At 51.4% G+C, this 26,051-nt stretch overlaps 1 protein-coding gene across 7 annotated transcripts in view; it reads left to right on the forward strand.

The window, feature by feature from the left end:
- The window catches only part of Agap1 (ArfGAP with GTPase domain, ankyrin repeat and PH domain 1), a 473,220-nt gene that overhangs the window by 166,179 nt on the left and 280,990 nt on the right, over window positions 1–26,051 (forward strand). For all 7 annotated transcript variants that reach the window (XM_023722112.1, XM_004637336.2, XM_023722113.1 and 4 more), the window contains exons 3-4: window positions 594–681; window positions 23,650–23,735. In XM_023722112.1, coding sequence (XP_023577880.1) covers window positions 594–681; window positions 23,650–23,735 — 174 coding nt within the window. The remainder of the gene's footprint in view (window positions 1–593; window positions 682–23,649; window positions 23,736–26,051) is intronic.

Below are 26,051 nucleotides of genomic sequence, written 5' to 3' on the forward strand. Positions count from 1 at the left end.
TCTTTCTTTCTGCTTAATATTTTTTATTAAGTTATACATTAGAAGTATAAAAGTTGCCCTAGGCACAAACAAGTTACAGAATTGTGTATACAAAAGCACTGTGGGCCACATGTGATGATTCTGGCCTTCACGGTGATGGTGTTGTGTCAGGATCCTACACTATCCACTCCAGCACTTACATGATTGCAATTCCTGAGGTAAACCTGAGTGTCCACAGCCAGCATCCCTGGATGTAAACCAGCCTTCAGTGAAATTCAGATATTCAGATTCCTGCATACGATACAATGAAATTCATAACTGTAATCGGATATTGAAGATTTAAAAATGGAGATGGGCCCTTAAAAAACTTTGTATCTATGTATGAAAAGACTTCGTTTCCACACCGTTCTGGAAGCTGATGCCCGCCTAGCTGGAGGTGGAGTGTTGGACTCCTTCTTATGCTAAGGATTTAACACGCACATTGTTGGCCGTGCGGCGCACACTTGATTATGATTGCGTTTGGGGTTATTGGATGTCTTCACCCCTCCTCATGTGCAGAATGCCAGACAAAGTGATTTAATCACCCTTAACTTTTGTCCCTTTCTTTGCTGCAGGGAATTGTGGGTAACTTGGCCAGCGGCAAGTCGGCCCTGGTGCACCGCTACCTGACGGGCACGTATGTGCAGGAGGAGTCTCCAGAAGGTAGGCCGCAGGGCGGGCCGTGCAGGGCAGCACGGGGAGGTTAGGCTTTAAATCTTTCACTAGCGTGTCCCAAGTCATGGCTTGGAGGTATCATGTACCAAGAAAGTAACGAAGCATAGCCAAGCAGTAAGCAATCTTTTAAGTGTAGTGTGGTTCTGTAAGAATTTTAGCAAACTAATTTTATTCCCTCTGGCATTTGGAACAAGAGAGTAGAACCATGAAGAGCTGTTGAATTTATTTCCTGTCCGATGGTTCTGTCCTTTCCAATGTTAGTCCACTGTTACTCCTAAAGATTGATTGGGAGTTTCCCTGACTGGAGTTTGCATTTATTTATAATGTTGCTTAGCCATAAGTGGCAGCTTTTCTAGATGAGAAGTCCAGATTATCACCACCATATGTTTGAGTATGTTCCCCTTTTATATTGTATTATGAACATTTAATAATCATTTTGCATGTGAGTTAGGCATTTCTTTTGCCATTAGACATTCTTCCATTAACATATCCACGTTTTATTTTTTGCTCTAAATATGATTATAAGAATGTTAGGAAGCCATGTAGTTCCTTAGTGCAGGTGTAGTTCACAGCTAGTTTTCTAAATTATATTTTCTCTCCATGTAACGGTTTCAATCCAACTCTGAGACACTGAATTTCTGGTTCCTTCTTTTTCTTACTGGCTGTTCCATTCTTTGCAGATATGGATGCAGGTAACTATACACTTTCTTCATGGCAGCGCTTGTCTTGTTGTGGAGAGAGAGGAAAGACACAACTGTACTGTAGCCTTCCCTTCCCTCTTGTTCTGTGTTTCATCCTATTTTGTTTCATTTTTACCTTTTTTTTTTTTTAAGTTCATCATTCCACCCTGTTTTGTCCCTTAGGTGTCTTTTGAGCAGTAGTTGCAAGTAGCTTCATGTGTCCCCGTAACCTGTTCTAGTACTTAACTCTTGTCCTGGCTACTGTGGGTACATTCAGCGAGAAGAGAGTTCCGTGGGGCTCTGCCCAGGGCTGCTGCAGGATTTTACAGTCGCCTTCTGCTAACCTTGTGGCAGTCGCATCAGGGAAAGGCTCACTGTTTAAGTGCTGCCGCTGAGGGTGGCTTGGGAAGGCTTGTGTGCGGGGGAAGGGAAGCGAGGCCTGCGGGGAGCGGTGCTCGCAGGGTGTGAAGTAGGAAGAGTCGTGTTCCTGGGCGCCTTCCCACTCCTTTCAGGGACCTGTCCCTGGGCTGGGCACGTGTGTTTATTCCTTTGTGTCTGAGTGTGAGTGGGAGGCCCCCCCCCCAACTTGCTTGTACCTGGACAGTCTTGCCCCACTGTTGTCTGGGGTTTTCACTTGCTTCTTGGGGCTCACGTTGGGGGGAACAGTGAAGTCAGCGGCCGAGGGTCTGCTGCAGAGCCAGCGTGTGGGAGCCGCACTCCTTTTCCAAGGAAGTGTGCCTTCCGTGTGCTTCAGCTCTCCAGCCGGCGCCACCAGCAGTCCTGGGGTGGCCCTGAGTGTGCTGTCACCACATCAGAGTGGGTGAGAGTCCTGCTGGAGGAAGTGCCAGGACCACACCTCGCTCACAGTGCCTTCTCCGAGTTGCCTATCAGCCACTCGGGAGGCTTCTGCTCGTTCCCTTGGGCGCTCTTGTTTGTCCCATCATGTCGCGCCTGGCTGGGATTGCCCTGCACTGGATCATGGGCCCTTCAATTAGTTTAGCAAGGGCCCATTGGTGTTGCGTGTACGCACAGCAGTAAACCTGGACCCGGTGCGGTGGCCTGACTGTGTTCACTAACAGCCCCACTTACAGGGTGGTTTTTAAGTGACACTTCCCACAAAACTCAAATTTCAAAGATTTCACAAAATGGTCTTACAAAATTCTTTTTTTTTAATCTGTAGGTGGGGTCTCACACTGTCCAGGCCACTGGCAGCAGTCTAAGGGTCTAGGAGGGATCGTCTGGGTTCTTGGCTTAGACCTCTAGGCTCACCCAGATATCCGCCCTCTTACCTCTTGACCCCAATCCAGAGGAAGATAAGAGCAGCCTCTTGCCCAGTGAACCCCAAGGGGTGTGTCAGGGCCCTGGGGTACCCTACATACAAGCCCACAGACCCTCAGCCCTTCCAACCGTATTTTCCTGTCGCTGCCACCTGTGCCTGTCTGGATCTAGGCAGGGTGTGACATTGCTCCTTTTCCTGACAGCAGTGACTTTCTAAAGCTTCCTGTATGTGTTACCTGGAGTCCTGTCCCACAGCAGAGGGAGCAAGGGCTGGCTGGAAGGAAGTGTGTGAGAAGAGCCGTGTTTCCCTGTGCCCCCCTCGCTGTCCTGAGGTGTCTGTGTGGCCGGGTGCTGCTGGCAAGGGCTCCCAGTTCTTGCCCCATGAGTGAATGTAACACGTTGCCTGTGCTTGCTTAAATTGAGTTGGTATGTCAGCATATTCTGAAGTTGGGGTATGAGTGTTGTCACCCAGGTTTGCAGAGTCTTGGGTGACATGAGTCACATCAGGTATTCAGGAACTAGTAGTTGAAGCTGAACATAGCTGACTGGGCCTGGCCAGTGTCTGGGCATTGGCATTTGAATGAGCTATCTGATTCTTCTAATTCTTAGTATTATTTCTGATTTGTCCTCTGTGAGGCTGTTTTTTTGTTACTATTGCAAAATACCCGAGGCTGGAGACTTTATAAAGAAAAGAAGCTTACTGATTTAGCTCATACAGTTTTGTGGCTGGAAGTTCAAGGTTGGGTGGCCCCATTTGTTTGGTCCCTGGTAGGGGCTTCATGTTGGGTACCATCAAGGCAGGAACACACAAGAGGGCCTGAGTGGTGATACTCACAGCCCGAGAGCAGGAAGGGGACTGTTCTGTTCTTTGTAGCAACCCTCAGGAGACCTGATGAGGGTCGCAGGAGGATGACACCTTTCCCAGGGCGGTGCCACTTGTACCAACTCCATCTGTATAGATTTCCCCACTTCCTAAGGCTGCAGCCCTGCAGAGTGAGCTTCATGCACCCGATCCTCGGGCCCCCCGCCCCCTGCAGCATCCCCTTTGCCCTCATGGCTGCTGCTTTAGATGACAGGTACTTGCCATGGTGTGGCTGCACGCCCTGGGGCCCAGCTGCACCTGTAGGCTTCCCTCTGCTCACCCTCTGGTCTGTATTGAGGCCTCTGATTTAATTAATGGGCTAATATCCTTTGTGCCAATTTGGCCCCACCCAGGATGTTCGGGTTGCCAGGGTGGAGGAGGAGGCACCTCTCAGCAGAGGAGGTGGTGTGCAGAGCCAGCCACGGGTGCCAAGGTCCTTGGGTCAGCGGCCTCAGCCTGCTTCTCGCAGGGACACAGTTGTCTTTGCCTTGTGCCACTTTCCCTTGATGTTTTCCTCTTCCAAGGAAGAGAATGGACTCACAGATCGTGCTAATGTCAACGGTGCAGCTCAAGAGGGGGTGCCTCAGCTGTCGTGCTGAACCCCACTGGTAATTAGTTGTGTAGCACAAAACAGACAGCTCAGGAGGGCATTTGTGATGTGTGAAGGAGGGCAGAGTGCAGACCTGCACAGGCAGCTGCCCAGTGTGTGTGTGTGTGCCTGCACACATGCGGTGAGTGGTTGTGTCGCAGAGTCCTCGAACCGCTGGGCCACCTCAGGCAGGGTGATTTGAAGCAGTTTATTCTCTCGTATTTCTAGAGCCTAGAAATCCCGAGCCAAGCTCGTAGACCTCCAAGATCCGTTGCTTTTGGAGGCTTAGAGAGAATCAGGTCCTGGCCCTGCCCGACGTCTGGTAGCCCCTGCTGTGTGTGGTGTCCTTGGGTCATCACCCTAGCACCCCAGCCTTGCCTCAGCTGCCCAGGGCTCCCTCCAGCCCTCCAGCTCCCCCTGTGCCTGCGTGACCTCGTTTCACCCAACTCCAGCTTCCAGGAGCCTGTTTGGAAATAACGGTCCCGCGGCAGGTGCCGGGGTGGAGGATCTGAGTGCATCTGTCAAGGGCCCGGTTCCACCTCAGGCAGCATGTGTCCTGCAGGAGGGCTTGTGAGTCTGCCCAGAACTCTCCCACTGTCCCTGTCCCTTCCACTATCACACTCTCCCTGGCTGTGGGTGTGCCAGCACTGTGGACTGCAGAACCTCACAAGAATGACGCAGCCTACGTGTGACCATTACACCTCTGGGAAATTTCACAGCCACCATTCACATTCCAAAAAGAGCACTGGGTGAAAATTAAGCTGCTGCTGTGAGCGTCCTATTATTAGCTGCTGATTCGGATTGTTCAGTTTTCTCAGCCTGTGCAAGAAAGCCTGGCTTTAGAGTTCAGTGTGCATCTGGCCTTCCTTGGCAGCCACATGGCACCACTTGGTGTTTGACTCTCCCCTTGAAGGGAAGCTCAAGAGTCAGAGACACGGCTTGTGCAGTATTGCGTGGGAGCACTGGGGTGTGGACTGCCCTGAGACGCGAGATGCTTGGTTCCTTGTGAGCTGGGCTGTGATGTCCCCAGAGGTGCGAGGCCACCTTGCTGGTCCCTGTCTGTGGTATGCACGCTGTTGTGGTGTAGAGCTAGATGTCCCCCCAAGCCTCCTGCACTCGTCCTGAGGCCTGTTGGAGGTGATGGCTCTTGTATCATGGTTAAGCTACTGCTGAGTTCGTAGCTAAGTGTAACATGGAGCCAGGTGGAAGGAGGCGGTCATTGGGGCGTGACCTGCAAAGCCGCTCCCTGATGCAGAGCTGGTCGAACATAGCCCAAACAGGAGTCCAAATGAACCTTCCTGCCTTTGACACCTTCCTGCTGGCCCAGTCATCAGTGACATACACGACTGTCCCCTTATGCAGCTTATGCCACAAGTGGGAATGTCCCAGGCCACGTGGTAGTGGTGAGACGTGAATGATGGCCCCATCATGAAAGTGCTAGTCGCAGGTGTCACAGAGGGCCGAAGAGTGAGTGCCTCAGACATGGCCTGTGCTTGGTCCTCCTGAGCGCCAGGGATCCACTCTAGTAACCATCTGTGAGACATTTGGACAGAAAAGTGCAAGGCTGTGGCCATGCTGCATCTGTCTAGGCAATAGCCAGCGGGTGCCTGGCCAGGAGCCCGGTGCTGGGGACGTGCCCCCGGAAGTCTGGCCTGTCACCTCTCCAGCAGCTGATGCCCCAGCCCAGACCCTGTCTCGTCCCCATCTCTCACATTTGTACAGCAGCAGCCTGGAGCTCCTTAGCCTTCCCAGAGGCAGAAAGCAGCGCACAGTCACTAGTGACCTGGCCCTAGGCTTTTTGTTTTACCCTCAGTCCAAACTAAGAGATTTGGAAGAATGTAGGCAAAGAACCGGTGATGGATCTTCCCCCAGGGAGCTTGCTAGCGGGGCTGGAGGTAGGAGAAGCCTGGCTGTTTTCCCATGTAGAGAATCTAAGACAGATGAGGGAGGAGGAGGAGCTTGAATGGCCAGGAAGGACAAGTGAGGGATGAGTGTTAGGTCCTGAGCATAATCACAGCTGCTAGGGGAGGACGGGTATCACGCGGCTGCCTCGGGTCCGCTGCGGATCGTATCCCGTGCTGCTCTGGGTCCCGTGGTCCGTGGGTGCCCCTGCCCTCTACAAAGTGGCAGTGTTCGCGCCTACCTTGCAGGCCTCCTACAGTGACTTTTCAGCGATCGTAGGTGACTTAGGATGCCTTGGGCAGCGTAAGTGCCGTGTGAAAAGTCTTGGCACCACACTGTGTAGGGGAGAGTGGCGAGAGAAAAGTGCGTGTGTGGGCAGGTGCAGGAACATTTGGGGTCCTTGGGGGGCTGGATCCGTGGATGTGGAGAGCCAGGCGATCCTCTAGGCAGCTCAGATAACTCAAGGCAGGAGATGGCGGTTTTCGAACTAGAAAGTGTACCAGACGAACCTCATCACCGACACCTCTCTGAGAGCATCCATGTTTTGGTTGAGTCAGTTTGAAGAGTTTGATGAGACCTGGCAGTTTGGTGGGGAGGAACACGCTGCTCCCCAACCTGAGGGAGATGGGGCAAGTGGGACACACTGGGATTGTGAGCCAGAATGTGTGGGCGGCTGACTGCATCCGGGGATCCTGTGGCCGCTGACAGAGGGCATGCACAGTGGTGCCCAGTGACCCGGACGTGTCCTGGGATGCAGGAGCCTGGAGCTGGAGAGGCGCCTTCCTGCACTGCCACCAAGGATAGGTCCTACCTATACCTACCAGGGACCTGCTGACGGTGGCCCCGCTTGCCTGCCGCTGGGCTCCCAGCCTGTGACAGCTACTTAGGAGCCTTATGATGTTGAGCTGGTCGCCATCCTGCTGCCTCTCTCTGCTCAACTACAGCAGCCAGTGCTAGCCAGTGACAGCCCGAGGATAGCACCCTTCAGAGAATTGCTTGAGCTCACCTTTGCCAAGGAGGAAAGCATGTCCTCCTGGAGTAGGTTTGTCACATGTGGTGCCACCCAGGGTCCTTGCTTCTGATCTTTTGTAGTCCTCTGCTTCCGCAGCAGCCCTGCCTCCGCTGCTGTTCTCCAGGTGTGACTTCTGTGCTAGTCTTCGTGTCTGATCACACGCCAGGGCTCAGGTGCTGGGTCTGAGCGGTAGAAAAGTCCACCCGCAGGAGACCGACCACCATGTGTCCGTGGGTTTCCCTGGGCAGCGTGGGTATCTCACTGCCCTGTGTGAAGCTCAGGTGTCCCAGCTCCCCTTACCAGGCAGAACTTATAGCAGAGAATAGGTTGCAGGGGTGGGCTGACACTGCAGCCTCCCAGGGCAGTACCAGGCCAGGGTCTCCAGGTGGTGCAGGGCTGGTGAGTGTCCACAGTGGTGGGCAGCATCTTTGTCTGCTCCTTTCCACAGTGCTCCCTGTGCAGGGCGTGTCCCTGGGGTTTGCACTGTGGTTTTGGTTTGTGCTGATTTTTGTGCACTGCTGACGTCACAGGCTGCAGGCCAAGTGATCTGGTGGTCACAAGATTCCTACAAGCGCCTGCGGCTGCTGCCCCAAGTGTCAACCTTGCTCTATCCCAGCCCCAGGCCCCACCAGAATTGCTCCTAGCAGATGTGCCCAGTGCTCCCAGAAGCACATGGCCTCAGATGCTTTGTTAATGAGTATTTACTTAGTCTCTTAGAAACAGGCCAGGAGGTAAACACCCAGCCTGATTTTTCTGAGGCCGTGAAGTACATTTAAGCTGTCAGCTCCGGAAACCATTTCCAAATCCAGTAAACTTTTGAAAAACGTTTGTTAGCTACCAATGCTCCACAGATGTTAGGGCTTATTTCTAAAATTGTTCTTGGGTCCTGTTTAGCGTCCCAGCTGGGGAGTGGGTGGGTCTGTATAACACTAATAAAATCTGAGTTTTGAAAGCTAGCCACTTACATTTTTTGACATGCATTTTATCATGTTACTTGAAACCAAGTGATTGTAAACACACAATAACTTTTTAATGAGGATTATCTGTAATCCTGAGGATTATGTGCTTGCTGGTAGGTTGATGTAACAGATAGGGCAGGAGTCAGTTCAGCGGTCTCTGCAGTGACTGTGGCTCCTAATTGGATCCCTAGCCTGGAAGTAGCGCTGACCTTTGTCCTTGCCTTCATCTGTGGAGCAGTCTGTGACCCCCCCCCACTTCACCTCCACCCCTGGCTCAGGAGCCTACTGAGGACCAGGCCCTATCTTAAAACAGGTGAAGGAGACTCCAGTTGCTACTAGAAGTTCAAAAAAGCAGTTAAAGACAAGTATGCTGTCCTGGCTCTAGACAAGAAATGAAGGCTGCAAAACCAGAATTCAGAGGCTGTCGTGTTCCTGGCGCTCATGGCCTGGCAGGACAAAATGTGTTTTTTACTTGGTTGTTTGGAACTCAGAACACATTGTTCCATATTTTTATCATTAATTCGACTAGAAATCGGGGCTTACTGAGAGCCAGGCCGTGGGCCCTGGTCCTGTGGTTGCTGTGTCCATCCCAAGAGAAGTTTCCTCATGACTAACTTGGGATGGTAGCGCCCTCCTGGCCAGGTGAGAGTCTGAGCTGCCCACTGAGGACAGGCCTGCTAGTGTCTGCTAGGCGAAGTCTAGGCCCCTAGTGGCCACAGTGCCCTTCTAAATGCCACTCCACCCCAGAAATAGCACAGGGCTGGCTCCCTGTCAGCACAACTGTTGATTTCTGGCAAACCACAAAGCATGAGAAGTTTTGACAAAACCAGACTCCAGAAGTAAAAAGGAGACTCAGTGTGCAGAGGTTCACAGTTGCAAACACAATTTTTCTAGAGAAGTCTTTCTCCAGATCTGCTCAGAAACCTCTCTCTGGTCCCCCGCCTCAGTCAGGCACGCTGCCTAACTGTCCTCCCTGCTTGCTGCTGGGCACTTCATTGGTGCCTCTGAGTGATCTTGCTGCTTACCTGATGAAGAAAGGGTGACTGTTTTTCTCAGTGGCTCTCAGTGGACAGCTTAGACCGCTTTTGTATCACGTGCTTGTCTGTGGACCAGTCAGGATTGCCAGGGCCTGATGAGGGTGTTCTGATTGGCTGGTCTCCTGATGAGGGTGTTCTGATGGCTGTCTCCTGGCTGGGCCCCAGAAAAGGGGCTGAGGGAGGGCAGAGTGCTGGGTCTGCATGTGCCGAGTCTCCCTCAGTGTCTGGGTGTCCTTGGAACTCACCCCAAAGTCGCCTGTGGCCAGTGTCTCTGGGACCTTTCCAGTCCCACCTCAGCTTTTGCGTCTGACTTTTCAGGCAGTGTTTTCCTCCTTGGTTGCTGAGAGCAGAGCCCTGAGACAGTTGTGCATTGTTTAGGTCTTAGGTGTCAGTTCATAAACCCTTCAGTGATGCCCACTCCTGCCCTCCTGAGCCAGGAGTGATCGCTTGCATCCCTTGCGCAGAGAGCACCTGTGCTTGGTGGCATGTGCCCTGCCCCTCCCTGTGCTGGGCGGGGCTCTGTGCTGAGGGGTTTTCTGGGGAAAAGAGGAAGTCCTGGGCTGACAAGGAGGTTGTGTATCAGTGGCGGGGGGCTTCCCAAGCTGCCCAGCTGGGCGCAGGCAGGGAGGTTGCCTGTCTGAGGAGGCCAGCTGCTCCTTAGACTGTGGAAACAGATAATTGTGCCTGCATGGGGGGGGGTGCAAGCCTGGCACCTCTTCTGCTGCTGGCCTCTGAGCTGAGGCTTCGTGGCTGCCAGCTGCAGAGATAAGGACCCGGCCCGGCCTGGCCCGAGTGTGTGCGGGTGGGGGTGTGTGTACACCAGGATGTGCGGTGACGGGAGTGCTTCTGAGACAGGTTCTTGGCTCGCAGCGCCTGGTGTGTGTGTTGCAGGCTGCTCCTGCCTTGGGCTGGAGGCTGGTTCTGCTCTGTTCCTGCATACCTTGGACCGGCACACGGCAGCAGTTGCTTTTCATAGTCCCTTGCCTCATTGTTTTGTTTAGTTGAGTAAAAAGCAAACAGCACCTCAAACAGGAAAGGCAGGGACTCAGTAGGGACTTTTAGAGCACCAAGTGAGTGACTGGCTTTGTTGCAGGGACAACTGGTATAGTCATAAGAGGGTGCTTGGTGACAGATCACAGCCCAGACCAGGGCTTCACTGCTAAGCCCCAGAGGCACAGCAGGCTTTGGCCACATGGTGAAGGGAGGCTCAGGCCACGTGCGAGCTCCCAGCCAGCTTGGGGAGCAGCTTCCCCTGCAGATGGGCCAGGCCGGCTCATGTGCCACTTGTCAATGCAACCACAGAAGGAGAAGCCCTGTGGGCGCGGGCTTGTGCAGATAGGCAGGAAGCAGGCTCAGGGTTCCTTGGGGTCATTAGCCCACCCCTGAGCTTGACAATAGACTGAGGTGATGGCAGGGGTGGCCTGCCACAGTCCAGCACCCCCAAACCTTCTGTGCTGAACTCCTGTGCCCCATGAGGAGCGCTGGCCGCTTCCTGGGTCCGAGGTGAGTTGGCCCAGGGTCTGTTCGTCTGCATGCACTCCACCTTGGGTGGGGTCAGGAGATGGCTGCCAGCGTGTCAGAGCCAGTGGTGTATGGCGTTCCAAGGTGTTCAGGGCATAGGAAGGTCCTGGGGGAAGCCCTGTATCTGGCAGGGTTGGGTGGAAGCAGGAGGTGGGAAGCCCTGGGCCTGAGCAGCTGGCTGTCTCAGTTTCTGCCCACTCTGGGAGGGCCGCCTCATGGATCTTACCTGCTGGGCCTCAGGTGTTCCAAGGGACCCGTGTCCTTCTAGTCTCGTGCTGTCACCGTAGGATTGCAGCACAAGCTCCTGAAGCACTGTGTGGCGGGAACATAGACTGGAACAATTGCATGGGAAGTCTTTCTTCATGTGGTCTAACAGCAAGGCCCCCACCCCCAAGTTTCTTGCAACAAACATTTTATGTCATTCTGAGAATGACACGTAAACAGGCAGCTTGCAAGCCAGCCCCTGCTGATTCCTTTCCAGAACTGCATGCTCTGAAACAGCTTCTGTAACACAATCTAATTTTTAATACCTACTTCTTTAGCAGAGCACTAGTCTGGAACATGCATTGTAAGAGGCGATGGGCCGCTTTGCCCATGTACTGGACCTGGTACTTCAGTGCTTAAAATAATTGTGCAAAATATTAAAAGTAAAACAAGGGAAGAGCTTTCAGTATATATGTCCCCAGAGAGCTAAACGTGCAGGAGTAAATGTGGTTGGGTCACCACACAGGCAGTTTCAGAGACAGCCGTCTATATAGGCTTTGGCGCATAGCAAGGTGGTGGAGTGGGGAGGCTTTCCTATCAGTTCACTTGTTTGCTGGTTCGACTTTATGGGCAGGGGCCCACCTTACAGGGCTGTTTTCTTCAGAGATGAGGTGCCTGCAAATCTGCCCCTCTGCCCCATGGCCCTTACATTTGGCAACACCTGCCAAGCTGGCTGCCCTCACCCCCTGCGGCCTGGTTCCTGGTCCTTGGTGGGTGTGTCCTGTCCTTGGCTTTGGACAGTGATCTGTACCAGGCCCGGCGCCCTCACTGTACAGCTGCAGAGATGAGAGGGACCCGGTCCGGACTGGGAGTGTGCACACACAGGTTGGGGGGTGGGTGTGCCGGGATGTGCATTGATGGGAGTGCTTCTGAGGCATTGTAAGAGGCCATGGTACAGTGGAAGGCAGGGAAGCATGTGGGAATACTCTTGCCAAATTCAATCAAGAGCCGCATTGAGCAGATGGCCCCATTGGTTAAGTTATGGCTTCCCTGGAACCTGTGGGCAGGCGCTAGGAACATGCCTTGCGCTTGGATGAGTGCTGTCCCGCGACTCTGTTATAGAGACTTCTTCCTGAGCTTTCTCCCTGGAACCATCTTGAGAAGCACTTGTCCAAGACACACATCGCCCCTCAGCTCTTTGCACTTGAAGGAAAACAGGAAGGAAGCATCCCGGGCCTTCTAGACAGTGCAATGATGACGTCTGGGGCAAGGCTGGTGTTGGGGCGGGAGGTGGAGGGCAGCATGAGCCTGTGTAACTGCCTGCAAGGTCATCGCCAGTCCTCCTGTCACTGTGCTTGTGTTTGGATAACTCCTCTGGTCTTGGTGGTGGGTTTGTTTTTCTGTTTGATACTACATTTTATTTATTTATAAACTTTTTCATTGGCACATTTGGGTGCACATATGATGACATTCATCATTTGCCCGTGATGTGTCTTTTGTCTCACTCCCCTCCCTTCCTCAGCTCCTCTTCCCTTCCTTACTTAAAAAAGCTTTATTCCCACTTTTTTCTGTCCTTTCTTTCCTCTTTCTCCCTTCTCCTCCCCCTCCTTTGTTCCCCTTTTCATTTGAACATTTTTTCCCCACTTCCGGTAATATCTATTATATATTTTGGTCCTTATTTATACTTTCAGTTCCTCATGCCAAAGAAGTAAAGCAATATTTAAGTCTGTGTGTCCAGCTGCACTTAGCAGTACGGTCTCAAGTTGCACCCACTTAGCTAGAAGTGGCGCCCACTTCCTTCTTTATGGCAGAGCAGGACCCAGTCCAAAAAAAAATTTTTTTCCCCTCAGTGGATGGGTATTTGGGCTGTTTCCAAGACTGAGCTGTTACAGACTGTGCTGCTATGAGCAGGGGTGCGCGTAGACCACTGTGGTATGCTGCCTTTGATTCTTTTGGGGAGATACCAAGAAGAGGAATAGGTGGGTCAAATGGAACCTCTGGTTGTTGTTTTTTGAGGAATCCACAGTGATTTCCACAGTGTTGCACCAGTCTACGCTCCCACCAACGATGGAGAAGGCTCCCTCTTTCCCGACAACCCTGCCATCATTTATTTATTTATTTATTTATTTTTATTTTTTATTTTTTATTTTTTTGGTCAAACGGGAAATTGAACTCAGACCCTGAGTTGCGCTTGCCAGGTAAGCACTTATTCTACTGAGCCATCTTCCGGGCCCTGCCAGCATTTATTGCTGGTAGCTTTCTTAATAACCACTATTTATTCTGGAGTGAGATGGAATCTCTGCATTGTTTTAATCTGCATCTCTCCAGTGACAAGTGATAGCGAACATTTTTTGTATATTTATTTGCTGTCTACTTCTGAGAAGCGTCTGTTCGTGGCAGATGCCGATTTTTGGATTGGGTCTTGACATTTGAGGTGGATGATACTTTGAGTTCTTTTTATGTTCTAGATTAGTCCTTTGTCTGAGGGTCAGTTGATAAAAAATTTTACCCCCCTGTGGGTCGTCTCTTCAATGTTGGTGATCTCTTCTGCTGTGCGAAACCTTTTAATAAGCTAGATGCTCTGGGCCAGGGATAGCTCAGCGGTAAGGCCTGGCAGGTGCAGGATCTTGAGTTTGATCCCTAGTACAACAGGAAACAAACAAACAACCATCCCAGCATTCCAATTACTGATTCCTTATGATATTTCCTGTACAGTTGGGTTCTTGTTCAGTGTCTTCAAGAGTTCTACCTATTCAGTCTTCTGGCAGATTTAGCGTTTTTGTTTTAATAGTTAGATCTTTGATCCATTTCAACTTTAGTGCCTGATGAAAGACAGGATCTACTTTCATTCTTTGACATGTGGAATGCTGGTTTTTCCAGCACCATTTGTTAAAGAGGCTTATCTTAACATGTTCAGCTCCTTTGTCAAAGATTAAGAGGCCGAGTGTGTTTGCAGTTGTTTCTTCATCTTCTAATCTGTCCAGTTGATCCTAGGGTATGTTTTTGTTCTTCTCAATACCATGTTGTTTTTGTCACAGTAGTTTTGTAAGATATTTTCAAGTCAGAGTGTGTGATGCCCCTTGCCTTGCTTTTCTTGCCCAGAATTGCTTTTGCTGTTCTAAATCTCTTCTTGTTCCAAATAAATTCTAGGATTTTTCCACCTAGTTCTGTGAGGTATGCTTGTGGTATTTCTATTAGGATTGCATTTAATCTCTCTAATAGTTCTATAAGCATGACCCATTCTCACTGTATTGATTCTTCCTATCAAGGACAAGGGCTGCCTTTCCAATCTCTGGTATCTTCTTTGATTTCCTTTTCCGGAGTACTGTGGTTTTCTGTGTGAGGGTCTTTTACTTCATTAGATTGATTTCTAGCTTTTTTTTTTTAATATGCCATTGTAAATGGTAGTGTTGCTTTAGTTTCCCTCTCAGTGAGTTTATTTGTGTACAGGAATGCTATTGGTTTTTTGAATGGTGATTTTGCATTCAGCTATACTACTGAATTTGGTTATTAAATGTAGAGGTCTCAGGGCCAGCCAAATAGCTCAGCGGATTAAAGTGCCAGGGGCCGGGGAGGTGGCTCAGTAGAATAAGTGCTTCTCTGGCAAGCGCAAGGGCCTGAGTTCAATCCCTGGTTCCGCAAAAAAAATAAATAAATAAAAAATAAAGTGCCTGCAGGCAGGCGCAGGGGCCGGGGGTTTGATCCCTGGGCCTGCCATGCCGGCCCTGCCCCTGGGACACACTGGTGAATGTTATCAGAACTGTATTGAATAAGAGTGGCAGTAGTGGACATCCTTGTCAATTTGTTCTGATTTTCATATTTTGACCGTTTTGCATGATGTTGGCTGTTAGTTTTTCTACATTTATTTATTTATTTATTTTTATCAGATTGAGCTATAGGCCATCTATTTCCATTTTCTGTATGGTTTTTATAATGAATGGGTGTTGGACTTTGTCAAATGCTTTTTCTGCATCTATTGAGATGATCATGTGATATTTTTTCTTTGGGTCTATTAGTATGGTGTATAACATTTACTAATTTGTGTACGATGAATCAACCTGCATCTCTGGAATGAACCCACCTGGCCATGGCATATAATCTTCTTGGTGACTTGCTGCATTGTGTTTGCCAGTATCTCATTAAGGACTTTCGCATCCACGCTCATTCCAGAGATGGGCCGTGGCTCTCTGTTTTGGTTGGATCCTTATCTGGTTTGGGTACCAGGGCAATACTTGCTTCCAGCATTGAATTTAGCAGCATTGCTCCCCACTTAGTTTTATTAAAGAGTTTGAGAAGTGGTAGCATTAGGTGTCAGAATTTCCTTTTTGTGCCGGGGATTGAACTCAGGACCTTGTGCTTGTGGGGCAGGTGCTTAGGCCGCTGAACTGCCTACGCGGCCCATAGGTGTCGGAATTTCTTGAAGCATTCAGCAATGAATCAATCGGCATAGACTTTATTGATAGTTTTTAAAATTACATCTTCAATTTCATTGACTGATAAATGCTTTATTTAGAATTTTTATATCTTCTTGATCAAGTTTGGTATTTCCTAAGTGCATAGGAATCTGTTCATTTCTTTTGTTTTCCACCTTACTAGAACACAGGTTCTTGAAGCAGGTATGGATGATCTTATGGATTTCTCCAGGATCTTTGTAATTTCACCCTTTTTATTCCTAATTGCATGGATTTCAATCTGTCCCCTTTTTTTGATGTGGTTGGGTAAGGGTTTGTCAGTTTTATTTAGTCTTTAAAAGAACCAACTCTTCAATTTATTGATTCTTTGTATGGTTTTTCTTCTCTGCTGCATTAATTTCTGCTATAATCTTTGTAGTATCTTTTCTCATATGAGCTTTGGGCTTGACTTGCTCTTTTTCTGGAAGCTTGAGGGTCAACCCTTCAGCCAGATTATTTGAGCTCATTCTGTTTTCTGGATCTGGGCATTCACCACTATACAGTTTCCCTGTAGGGCTGCTTCATTGCATCCCATACATTCCAGTATGTTGTGTTGGCATTATTATTTAATTGTAGAAACTGTCTGATTTATTCTTTAACTTCATATGTGCCCCGTTGGTCTTTCATGAGGGTGTTATTTACCTTCCATGTGTGTTTATAAAGTTTTTGTGGTTTCCTTTGCCTTTGATTTCCAATTTTATTGTGTATTGTCTGATAATATGCATGGGATGATTTTAGTTCCTTTGCATTTACTTAAGTATATTCTATGCGCTAGCATGTGGTTTATTTTGGAGAACACCCCACATGCAGCTGAGAGCAATGTGGATTCTGATGTCATGGGACAGAACATTGTAGACATCCACTAATTCCGTTTGTTCAGAAGTCTCAAGGTCCAATTCTGATGCTTCCTTGTTGATTTACTTGTCTAGTTGATCTGTTTGTGCCAGGGGTGTATTGAGGTCCCCATTACAATTGTTTTTATGCTTATTTGATTTTTCATATCCATTAATGTGTAGTTGGGTGTGCTGGTATCTGGTACATACATATTTGTGATTGCTATTTCGTCCTCTGGTATTGTTCCTTTTTTAAGGATTTAGTGACCTTGTGTCTCTCGTAATCAGTCTTGGCTTGAAATCCACTTTGGCGGCAAGTAGAATAGCTGCTGACTTTTTACAGGTTCCTGTTGCATGGAGTATGGTTTTCCATTCTTTGACTTTTCAGTCTGTGAATTTCTTTTTAAATTAAATGTGTTTCTTGTACGCAGCATATTGTTGGATCTTGCTTCTTGATCCACTCTGCCAGACTGACTTTTGTTTGGCGAATTGAGACCATTAACACAGATGACCATAACTGATATGTATTGACTTACTCCTGCCATGTTATTTTCCTGTTGTTGGTTCCAGTTTTGCCCCCTCTGTTTAATTATTTGCCTTTCCTGCTGTACTCATTCTGTTGGGGTCATCAAGTTGTCCTTGTTATCTCTTTCTAGAATATCCTTCAAAACATTTTGGAGTGCTGGTTTGGTGGTCATGATTTTCCTCCAGTGTTCTTTGTCGTGAAAGTCTCTTCATTGCTGTCCTTGGCCTTACTGCTTGCACATCCTTTACTGAGCTCCAAAGGGGCCATCTTTACACTGGCTGGTCAGGGTTGTTCCTCTTGGTGGGGCCGCAAGCAGGTCATGGTGGCTGGAATGGAAAGTTTACTATGGGCCCATTCGGAGGCAGACCTAGGCTGGTGGGGGTAGGAGAGATGAACCAGACCAGAGGGTTGGACTGTTCATTGCGTATTTACTGGCTGACCTGCAGCATGTGCCCATCAGGTGCAGGGGGCAGCGCCCCAGGGAACTGGTAAGCCTCATTGGGGCTAGAGGCCCCCCTGGGCAGATGTCAGAACCCCCTGAGGACCACAGTGCCAAATAGGTATTCTGTGTTCTTCCTGTCCCCTGCATTGCCTCCTGATAAAAGAAGCTATCCTGTTAGGGCCCGGGCTCCTGCTCTTCCTGGGGGTTCGCTGAGTGTCCTCTACCAGGTTATCCTGCCCTTCAGGGTGTGCACTGGGGCTCTGCTCCCCCAGCCCCCAGCTTGCAGGGTGGCACAGGCAGTGGCTTTGCCTCCACAGAGCCTTTGTCACTGTTCACTCTCAGGTTCCTTCCCTGTGCACTTTGGGGTGAAGCTATCCAGTGGCATTGTAGGCTCAGGGCAAGTGGAGTACTAGGAGTGGGGTGCCCGCCCATGCCCGCGTAAAGGGCCTCTTTCTCTAGTGCCAGCCTTTCCAAAGTCACTGCATAGTTGGACTCCTTCTTGTTCCCCTTCCCTGGGCAATTGCTTATCAGGAGCAAGGGAGAGGACATCCTGTGGTGTGGCCCTCGCCTGGGCTTTACCTCTCCCCATCTTGTCTTCCCTGGGTCTGGTTAAAGGAAGTCGTTGACCATTGTCACAGCTGTCCCTGAGTATCTAGCCACAGTGACACTGTTGGGACACCGTTAGTATAATGACTGTTTCCTGGTGTGAGTTGCAACAACAACAAAATCATTTGGCAAAAGAAATACCACGGGAATCCTATTAAATCATGTAAAGTCACAGTGTTACCAATAAAACTTTATCCAGTGTAAAAACAGTGTGGCATCCACAGTGCCTTTCGGGTGTCACAAAAGCTTCCTACAACCTTAGTGTCTTACAGTGCTGACTCTAGTTTCTTGTCAGTGCTTAAGGAGCCACATGGGACGGGGAGAATGGGCACTTTCGTGATTAAATTTGTTTCACGTTCTCTTGGGAAGAAACATGAAGGTTTGAAGCCCCTTTCCATGCGCCCTTTTAATCCTTCTGCTTGAATAATTAGAAGCAGATATCCTTTAACGCTACATTTTCTGTGTCGTCGTGGTGAACAGCCAAGGCGATGACTTCTGCAAAATATCAGAAAAGCCTGCGCGGAGGAGATTGCGCCATGACCAGAGGAGGCCACGTACCTGTCCTCTCTGCGCTTCTCCCTTGCCACTGTTGATAGGTGCGAGGCCAGAGCAAGGTGAGAAGGCTTCCAGTTGCGGCTGCTAAGAGGCAGCGTCCTGGTGGCCCACGCCTGTCACACCAGTGCCTGGGAGGATCGCCAGTTCTCGCCCAGCCGAGGCAGCCTAGCAATTGAATGTGATCCTGTCCCGACTAAAACGGGCTGTGGATATGGTCAGGAGGAGGGCCTGGGTCCAGTCCTCCCGGCTCTCAGTCAGCCACACCCACAGTCTTGCTGTTTCTCATTGGTGTGCTCGCAGACTCGGTGCAGTTCTCAGCCTTCCTGGGCTCATCTCTGGGTGGGGTAGGCTGTGGACTTGTGAGACACCGGCGACAGAAGTTCAGGGACTCGAGCAGGGGTTGGGGGAATCGGAACCTCTCCATCCTGCAGGCTGCCGGCCGGAGGTCGCCACAGTGCGCTTGGCCCCAGCTCATCCAGGTGTCGCTGGGGGATGTTGTAGAGGACAACAGCACGGGCCGTGTCAACACCAGCATGGGTCGGAAGGCACTGCTTCGCCCCCGCCTGCTGCTGTTTGCAGGGCTGCTGACGACACGTTAATAGCTTGCAGTACAATTAGCGAAAATGATGGAACCAGAAATGTCAAACATCTGCGGCTGTGTTTACTCCCAACGCCGCTCTTTTTGTGGAATAGGAAAATTGAGTTTGCTCTTCTGTTTTTTTTTTTTCCTGCTCTGCTCAAAGCAGAACTGGTCGAATAGACAAGGTGCTGCTTGAGCGCCAGTCCCAGAAGGACCTGGCGGCCTCGCTTCCTGCAGCACCATGAGTTCAGAACTGGCTGGCATCCTGCATCAAGGCTCAGAATGGGACCTCGATACTGGCTGATGCCAAGGGGTGGGCGGGGGTGGAAAGAGTCACAGCATGTGTTATCCACATAGCAGCCCCCTGCCATGAGTGTGAGCGCTGTTCTCCGAGCGGGTGCTGAGGTAAAAGTGGGGAAAGAGCCACAGGCAGTTGCTGCAAGGACACTTGAAAGACTTTAGTAAAGACATTTTAAAAATAAAAACCCACACTTGCCTCCTACTCTTCCAGGTGTGCTGGGTGTTCACCCGACACACCTGCTTTGTGTTTCGGATCTCACCTAGTGTACTCACACCCCGGTCAGTGCCCCGCTGCGTTCCTGGGGGCAGGCAGATGCTGAATCGCGCAGTGCCCTGGCCAGAAGCCAGGTCTCCCCGGGTGCTCTGGGAGCTCTGGTGCCGTCCCGTTGCAGTGACCCAGAAGCCTAGCCCCTGAGCCTGGGGTGCAGCGACAGGAAGCTGCTGCTCTGTGTGTAGGGGTCAGGGAGGAACCGGACCGGGACCATATTCCCGTCTTCTGGAGGTGGCATCAGAGCTGCAGCCTCCTGGTACCGCCTCAGAGTGGGGCTCAGCGGTGGCCACCCTGGTTCTCCGGGTGTCACCTGTGCCTGGTCCACAGCTCCGGGGGCCACTCACCTGGACAAGGTGCACTGGACAGGCGTGTCCAGTGGCATCCATGAGGGAAGTCAGACTTTAGGGAGACTAAAGATGCTTTCTGGAAATAAACCAACCCTGATGCCTTTTATATTGTGTAATAAAAGCCATCGGCAGAGGGCTGGTACATTTGTAGTGGCAGCTGTGGGCAGGGCTCTACACTCCTGGTTAGGAATACAGAGCTCGTGAGATAGACCTGTGGGAAAATAATTGCTTCTTACATCCTCTACGGTTTTAGTAGGAAAAAAGAAGTTTAAAATGGAGCTTGAGCATTCCTAATATAAAACCTTACTAAAACACAAAACATTTTGAAAACCAATACAATCTACCAAGTTTATGATTTGGGAGCCTTTTAGGTTTTCAGAATAGGAACGCTCAGCTGGTGGAGTCTAGCCAGATGGTCCCAGAGCTGAAGAACCCTGAAATGTCTCTGGGCCCCACGGTGTCTGTGAGGCTCGCTCAGCTGCGATGAGGTTGGTGGTGCCTACAGGTGCCAGCGAAGCTTCGCCCTAAGGGCATTCCTTAGTGCATAAGTAGTTGAAGGAAACTGCAGAAAACACATCTCAGGAGTTCTTTGCTCCCCTCCCTGATGCTATCTGTCCAGTGGCCACAGTTATGTCACCATTGAGCCTGTGGGCCTCAGGAGCTCCCTGCTTCCTCTTCTGGCAAGGAGGCTTGTGTGTGGACGCTGGGTTAGAGCTGTTGTGCAGGGTCCACTGGACCAGACTTGGGTAGACAGAAGACTGTGCAGAAATGTCACTGAGAACTGCAGGCAGCGGTGGCATTCTCAGAGGTTCTGGGGCGCTGTGGAGTTGGGGATGGGCTGCTCAGGGACAGGGGCACCCTCTGTGCCCTTGCAGGGTACTCAGTGTATTCTCAGTTTGCTTTTTGCCACCATATCCCATATCAGTATACTGAGGCATGTTCAGTTTGGCAGTTCACAGGAGGCCTCCCAGATAGTTGAGGCTGGCAGGGCAGGGCAGGGAGCTTGGAGTCCAACTCTGCACACTAGTTGCTTTCTAGACCGAGTTGGGGTGGAGCACCCCACAGTCCCCCCTGCCTAGGGTATCACAGCATTGGCTGTTTCCCCATGGGATTTTGCCAGGGGAGGGGGGTGGTTTGCAGCTGGGGCCAAGAATCCCTGGCCACTAGCAGTAGCTGGTGCTCCATGAGGGAGTGCGGTGTGCACGGGGCTGGCGTGGGCATCTGGGACGGGGCTACGCTCACTCTTAGCCCCAGACCCCATGCAGCTATGCAGGTGGGTCCTCTGCTGGAGCCCAGGTGCCGGGACAGCCTGCAGTGCTGACTCTGGAGCCAGGCATGTGTGCAGGCAGCAGCGCTTGGGTGGCTGGGCGTGGGGGGCACTGTGTCCATCTTCCCCACAGGATGGGACTGGGCCATCCTGCTTAAGCACGGCCTCATCTTAACTAGTGACACTGCGGCGCGGGGGGGGGGGTACTTAGCTGTCAGTCACATCCTGAGTGAGTGGGGGCTGCACCATCAGTATCGCCTTTGGAAGGGATGAGGCCACAGTGGAAGCAAGGGCGCAGGTGGAGTGGACGCCGTGCGGGGTCAGTGACACTCCCTCACGCACACGTGAGGGGCAGCCTGCGGGTTTGGGCTGTGTCTGGACCCGGAGGCCGCATGTTGATCGCTCAGGTTGTCAAGGCAGCTCCTGGAGCACTGGGGAGATGCCTTCCTGCACAGAGCGTGCCTTGCCTCAGTTTCCCTTGCTGCCAGGGCGAATGCCACAGTCACAGGGCCAGCCTCAGCCCAGTCTCCAAGGTGGGGGAATGGCTTGGAAAGGCTCCCCAGCTCCCGCCTCTCCCTTGCATCTTCCTGTCCCAGGCTGGCCCTCAGAGCGGCGGCTTCCCAGGTGGAGTCTCGGTGAGCATCACCCACATCAGTTGCCTTTGCAGTCAGAAACTGGAGAACCACGGGAGAGGTCTTAAACTCGTGCCCGCTGTCTGACTGCTTTCTCCTTGACCCCAACAAGTGTGATGCTTCACATGTCAGGGATCAGGGTGTGAAGGAAGGACTTTCTCAATGTCAAGAGGGACAGACCTGCTTCTCAGATGTTACTTTCCTTCGAAGGTTGGATTGTGTCCATCTTTCCCAAATGGCAACTTTCCAGCATCTCTTTTTTAAAAAGTTAAGAGCAGGAAAATGGAATTGGCTGTCTGGACTCCACATTTTCCTCTCCTAAGCAGTTGTTCCATACTGAGCCTCTCTTTTACAAAAGTACGTGGTGACCCTTGGCCAAACCTGGGAGCAACACTAGTGACTGCGCCCAGGGCCGCTCCCATGGTCTGGGCGCTGCTCAGGGGCTCTGTGCTAGCTTGTGCCCCCTTGTCCACCAGAATATCGCTATTTGGGGAACACTGAGGTGGAGAGAGGTGAATGAGGTTTGGCCACATGGCTGGTGTGGGGCAGCCCCTGGGCTTCAGACTGGTCCAGCATTGGAACTTGTGACTGTAACAGTCAGTGGCTGTCACCCTTGGGGAGTATCTCACTTGAAGGATGTCATAGGCAGTGACAGCCCTGCAGGGAAAGGGATGCCATGCCCCTGTTCTCCCAGATTGGGGGCCTGAGGTCACCATTGGTTCTTCATGTGGCTCGTAAGTGCAGGTGCAGCTGTGAACCTCGGCTGGGTGCAGTGTCCTAGCTGGCCCTGTTTAGTGACCTCACCCTTCTTCCTGGTGTCTGGGACACCAGCCCAGGAGCGAATCTGCTTTATTGTAATACTGAAGGTTTTGTTTGTGTTTCATTATTCAGCAAGCTAATCTCAATGAAGCAAGCCTAGTTCGATGGTACAAGTGGGCATGTGCACGAATGACGGCGTGCATGCGTGTGCGTGCGTGCGTGTGTGTGTGTGTGAGTGTGCGGACCGGCCCACTCCAGGCAGCCTTCCTGGAGGGCTGTAGGCACTTCTCTGGAGCAGGCGAGATCACAGCAGCTCAGCGGCTTACGTGCTAAATTCTGGGCTGTGGAGAGGCCTGTCCCAGCTGAGGGTGTGGCTTTAAGCAGTCTGGGAAAGGAAGCAGGGCCCAAGTGCAGCCTAGGGAGCCCCAGCGGGCTGTTCTCGCTGTTGTTATTTGGGGTTCTGGTGAGGTTTCTGGGAGTGGCTGCCCAGAGCAGCAGGAGGTGAAAGCCAGGAGTGGGTGCTGGGATTGAAAGTCCCCGTTAGGGTGACCCAGAACAATCTAGAGCCCACCGCCCACTTGGCTGCTGTGTCCAGGGGAAGGAGGGGAGGGCCAAGGCTCGAGGTCTGGGGCCAGCTGCCCGCTCTCCTGCATCTCTGCCCCTACCACCCAGCAGGCTTCCCGGTGGCTTCTCGCTAACTTATCGTGGTCGCTAACGCCTCCTCGTCAGCCGCTGCACTGCTCTGCCCGACCTGCGCAGAGCCCCATCCAGTAGCTTTGTCTAACACCTGTGTCGTAGTTGGCATCCTGCCCTAACTGTGAGCCGTGGCCACGGAGACCCCATCCTCATGGTGTTCTGTGTCTTCCTTTCAAGAACTGGGTTTCCCTTGAGGAGAATACAAGTTCTGAGCCCTTAGATCAGCCGAGCTGCAGCCAGGGAGCTGATAAGCAAGAAAAATCTGTTTCCGTTTTGTGGAAACCCAACAGGAGCGTGGCAATTCCAGCGTTCTCTGTGTCACAGCCAGCACAGTTCTCTGAATTTACGCATAAAGGCTGTATGCAAACCCTACGCCTCTCTAGGCAGGAGAGCCTGGTGGCCTCCTGGGCACCGTGCCTTCTCAGCAGAAGTGAACGCGGCTCTTGGGGACGGCCCTTCGATCCGAGTTCAGTTGCTGTCGAAGTCAGTGGTTGCAGGAGACACCTCAGAGTTACTCCCAAATGTTCAGAGTCAGTGGTCCCCAGGGTGGCCACTTAGAGCGTATTTGTCCACAAGCGAAGCCCATGTCTGTCTGCCCTCCCGCCTCCCTGCTTTTCTCCCATAACCAGTTGTTTTGTGTGTGGCAGGTGGCAGGTTCAAGAAGGAGATTGTGGTGGATGGACAAAGCTATCTGCTGCTGATTAGAGATGAAGGAGGCCCCCCAGAGGCACAGGTGAGTACTGCAGGCTCATTGGTCTCGACTTGGGCCTCCAGGTTGCTTTCACAGAGGAGCATTGGAACCCCCCTGGAGGGGTTTCTGTGTGACTGGCGTTTTTGTAACCTAGCACATGTTTTTAACTGACCATAGAAATGCTCCCTGAAAGGATACCCTTTTGCATGTTTTTAAGGCAAAGTCAAATTGGCACTGATTGCAAACTGCATTGAAATAGCATCTAGAATTTTGTGTAGTTGTATTTGTTTTTTCCGTCTAATTGGCTGGAGTCTCCAGAAGGGAGATGACTTAGCAAGTCTTTTGTGTGGTGTTTGGATCTGGTCTTCTGTCTACTTCTGTCAGCTGGCAGGACTCGGCACCTCTGTGAGCCTGAGGCCCTCTCAGGCTGCTTCAGGCTCCACCGAAAACTCACTGTGCAGAGCAGAATTTCCTCAAAAGTTCCTAGAGAGAGCTGGGCATACTGGTGCGCTCTTGGAGGCTGGGGCAGCGGGGTCATAACTTGGAGTCCATAACATGGCACCTTAGTGAGGTCTTTTCTCCAAAACAGGTGCTGGGGCTGTAGCTCAGTGCAGGTGCCATGCTGCAGTCCCCAGCTTACAGAAGTAAATGAAAGAAGCAAGAAAAAAAGAAATTCCTGGAAAGATAGTCATTCTGGATATAAAGTGAGAGCTTGCGAAACTTTATTTACTCATCCATCCTGTTTTCTTCATATCATACTGTCCTGCACAACTGAAAGTATCCCAGAGGTGCTGACAGCGATGACCCCTACGCGTTTTCTTGAAGATCGGTCTTTTACCTAAGATGGTTAAGCCGAAGCGCTTGTGCCCTGCACTCTGCAAGACCGTGCAGGCATTCTGGAAATGTTTCCTTTTCCCGTTTTCCAGCGCCCCGACCACTGATGGTACACTGTTCTCACGTTTAAAGAGGGAGAATGTACCCATTCTGTCATGGGTTGTCAGTGCAGTGAGCTGCAGTCTGCCTGAAAGGTGCTGAGATGACTTTCTAGCATGCTTGATTGTAGAAAACTCCCTGAGATAGACTGGCGGTGGAGAGCTGGTTACCGAGCAGTGGGGGTGTCTGGCTGGTGAACTCCAGGCACCTGTTAGCGGGTGGGTCGAGCTTTGGCTTTCTGCTGGTGTGATTCCAAAGCTCCACAGTGATGGCCAAAGCGAAGCAGCTCCTCCTCGGCAGGCTGAGCAGGCGGCCAAGCATCCGCAGGGACAGGCCTTTGGCCCCTCGGAGGTGCCCAGGACTCAGGAGACTGCAGGAGGGAACGTGTAGAACACCTTCCCCAGAACATGCATGTTTGGAGCAGCCAGGGAGAAAGATCTTTGTGCTAAGAGCAGTGGGAGCCTACAGCTCTTGGGTAGCTGGCACTGCCTGACATGTGTGACGTCGCTCGCTGGAGCCCCATTTCCCTTCCTGTCAGGCGCTGTAATTGTTTAGGCATTGCAGTGAGAGAGAAGCAGTCCAGGCCTGCAGCAGGCAGCGGCCTCCACCGCTCCTCTTGTGCCTTTGGGATGAGCGCCTAGTGCCCAGGCTAGCAGGGACGGCTCCCGGCTCCCCAAGGCCAGCCTGCAGGCAGGTCATCTCCGGTCAGCTGGGGCTGCTGGCACCCTGAGGTCTTGCCCTGAGGACATGGGTGATAGGGACCTCCTTCCCTGTAGCCATTTCAGCTCTGAGATAGGGCTAGGACCTCCGTGTTTGTGTCATCTGACCATGAAAAGTCTGGACTCAGTTTCCATTGGGAACCCCCGCCCCCCAGTCTAGCACATGCGCCTTCTGAAGTGTCTAATCCCCAAGCTTTTCCAAGCTTAAGTCAGGATGGTGAACAAGTTGTCTTTTCATCCTTTCAGCTCCTGTATTGTCACCCTCCTGGCCCTGTGGCAGAGGTTCTGTGGCCACTCTGCCGACTGACTGGATTTTTTTTTCCCCCAAAGCTACAGTTTTCTGAGGGGGCTGCTGTCACATGGGGTATACTCTTTGGGTGGTGGGGCAGACCTAAGTGTGCCCTGCAGTGGACAGAGCCGTGGTAACGTGGGTCCCGCTTTTCTCCCTGACTGTGAGATCTTCCTGTCTAGGTATCCTCACAGCTGCAGGGTATTAAAGTTTAGTCATGTAGATGTTTGACATGCAGGTGGAGGTCAGAGTATAATGAATAAAATGTTTGTCCCTATGTGTACGAGGCTGTTCCTCAGACACAGAACTTCCTAGGGACTGACACTCCTTTAGGGAGGGCAAAAAGGATTTTGTTTCGTTTTCACTTAGAGAGCAAATGGTCTGTGGTGCAGACACACCCCGTGTGGACTCTGGGTT

The sequence above is a fragment of the Octodon degus genome, unplaced genomic scaffold, assembly GCF_000260255.1.
Source record: "Octodon degus isolate 3935 unplaced genomic scaffold, OctDeg1.0 scaffold00089, whole genome shotgun sequence".
NCBI lineage: Eukaryota > Metazoa > Chordata > Mammalia > Rodentia > Octodontidae > Octodon > Octodon degus.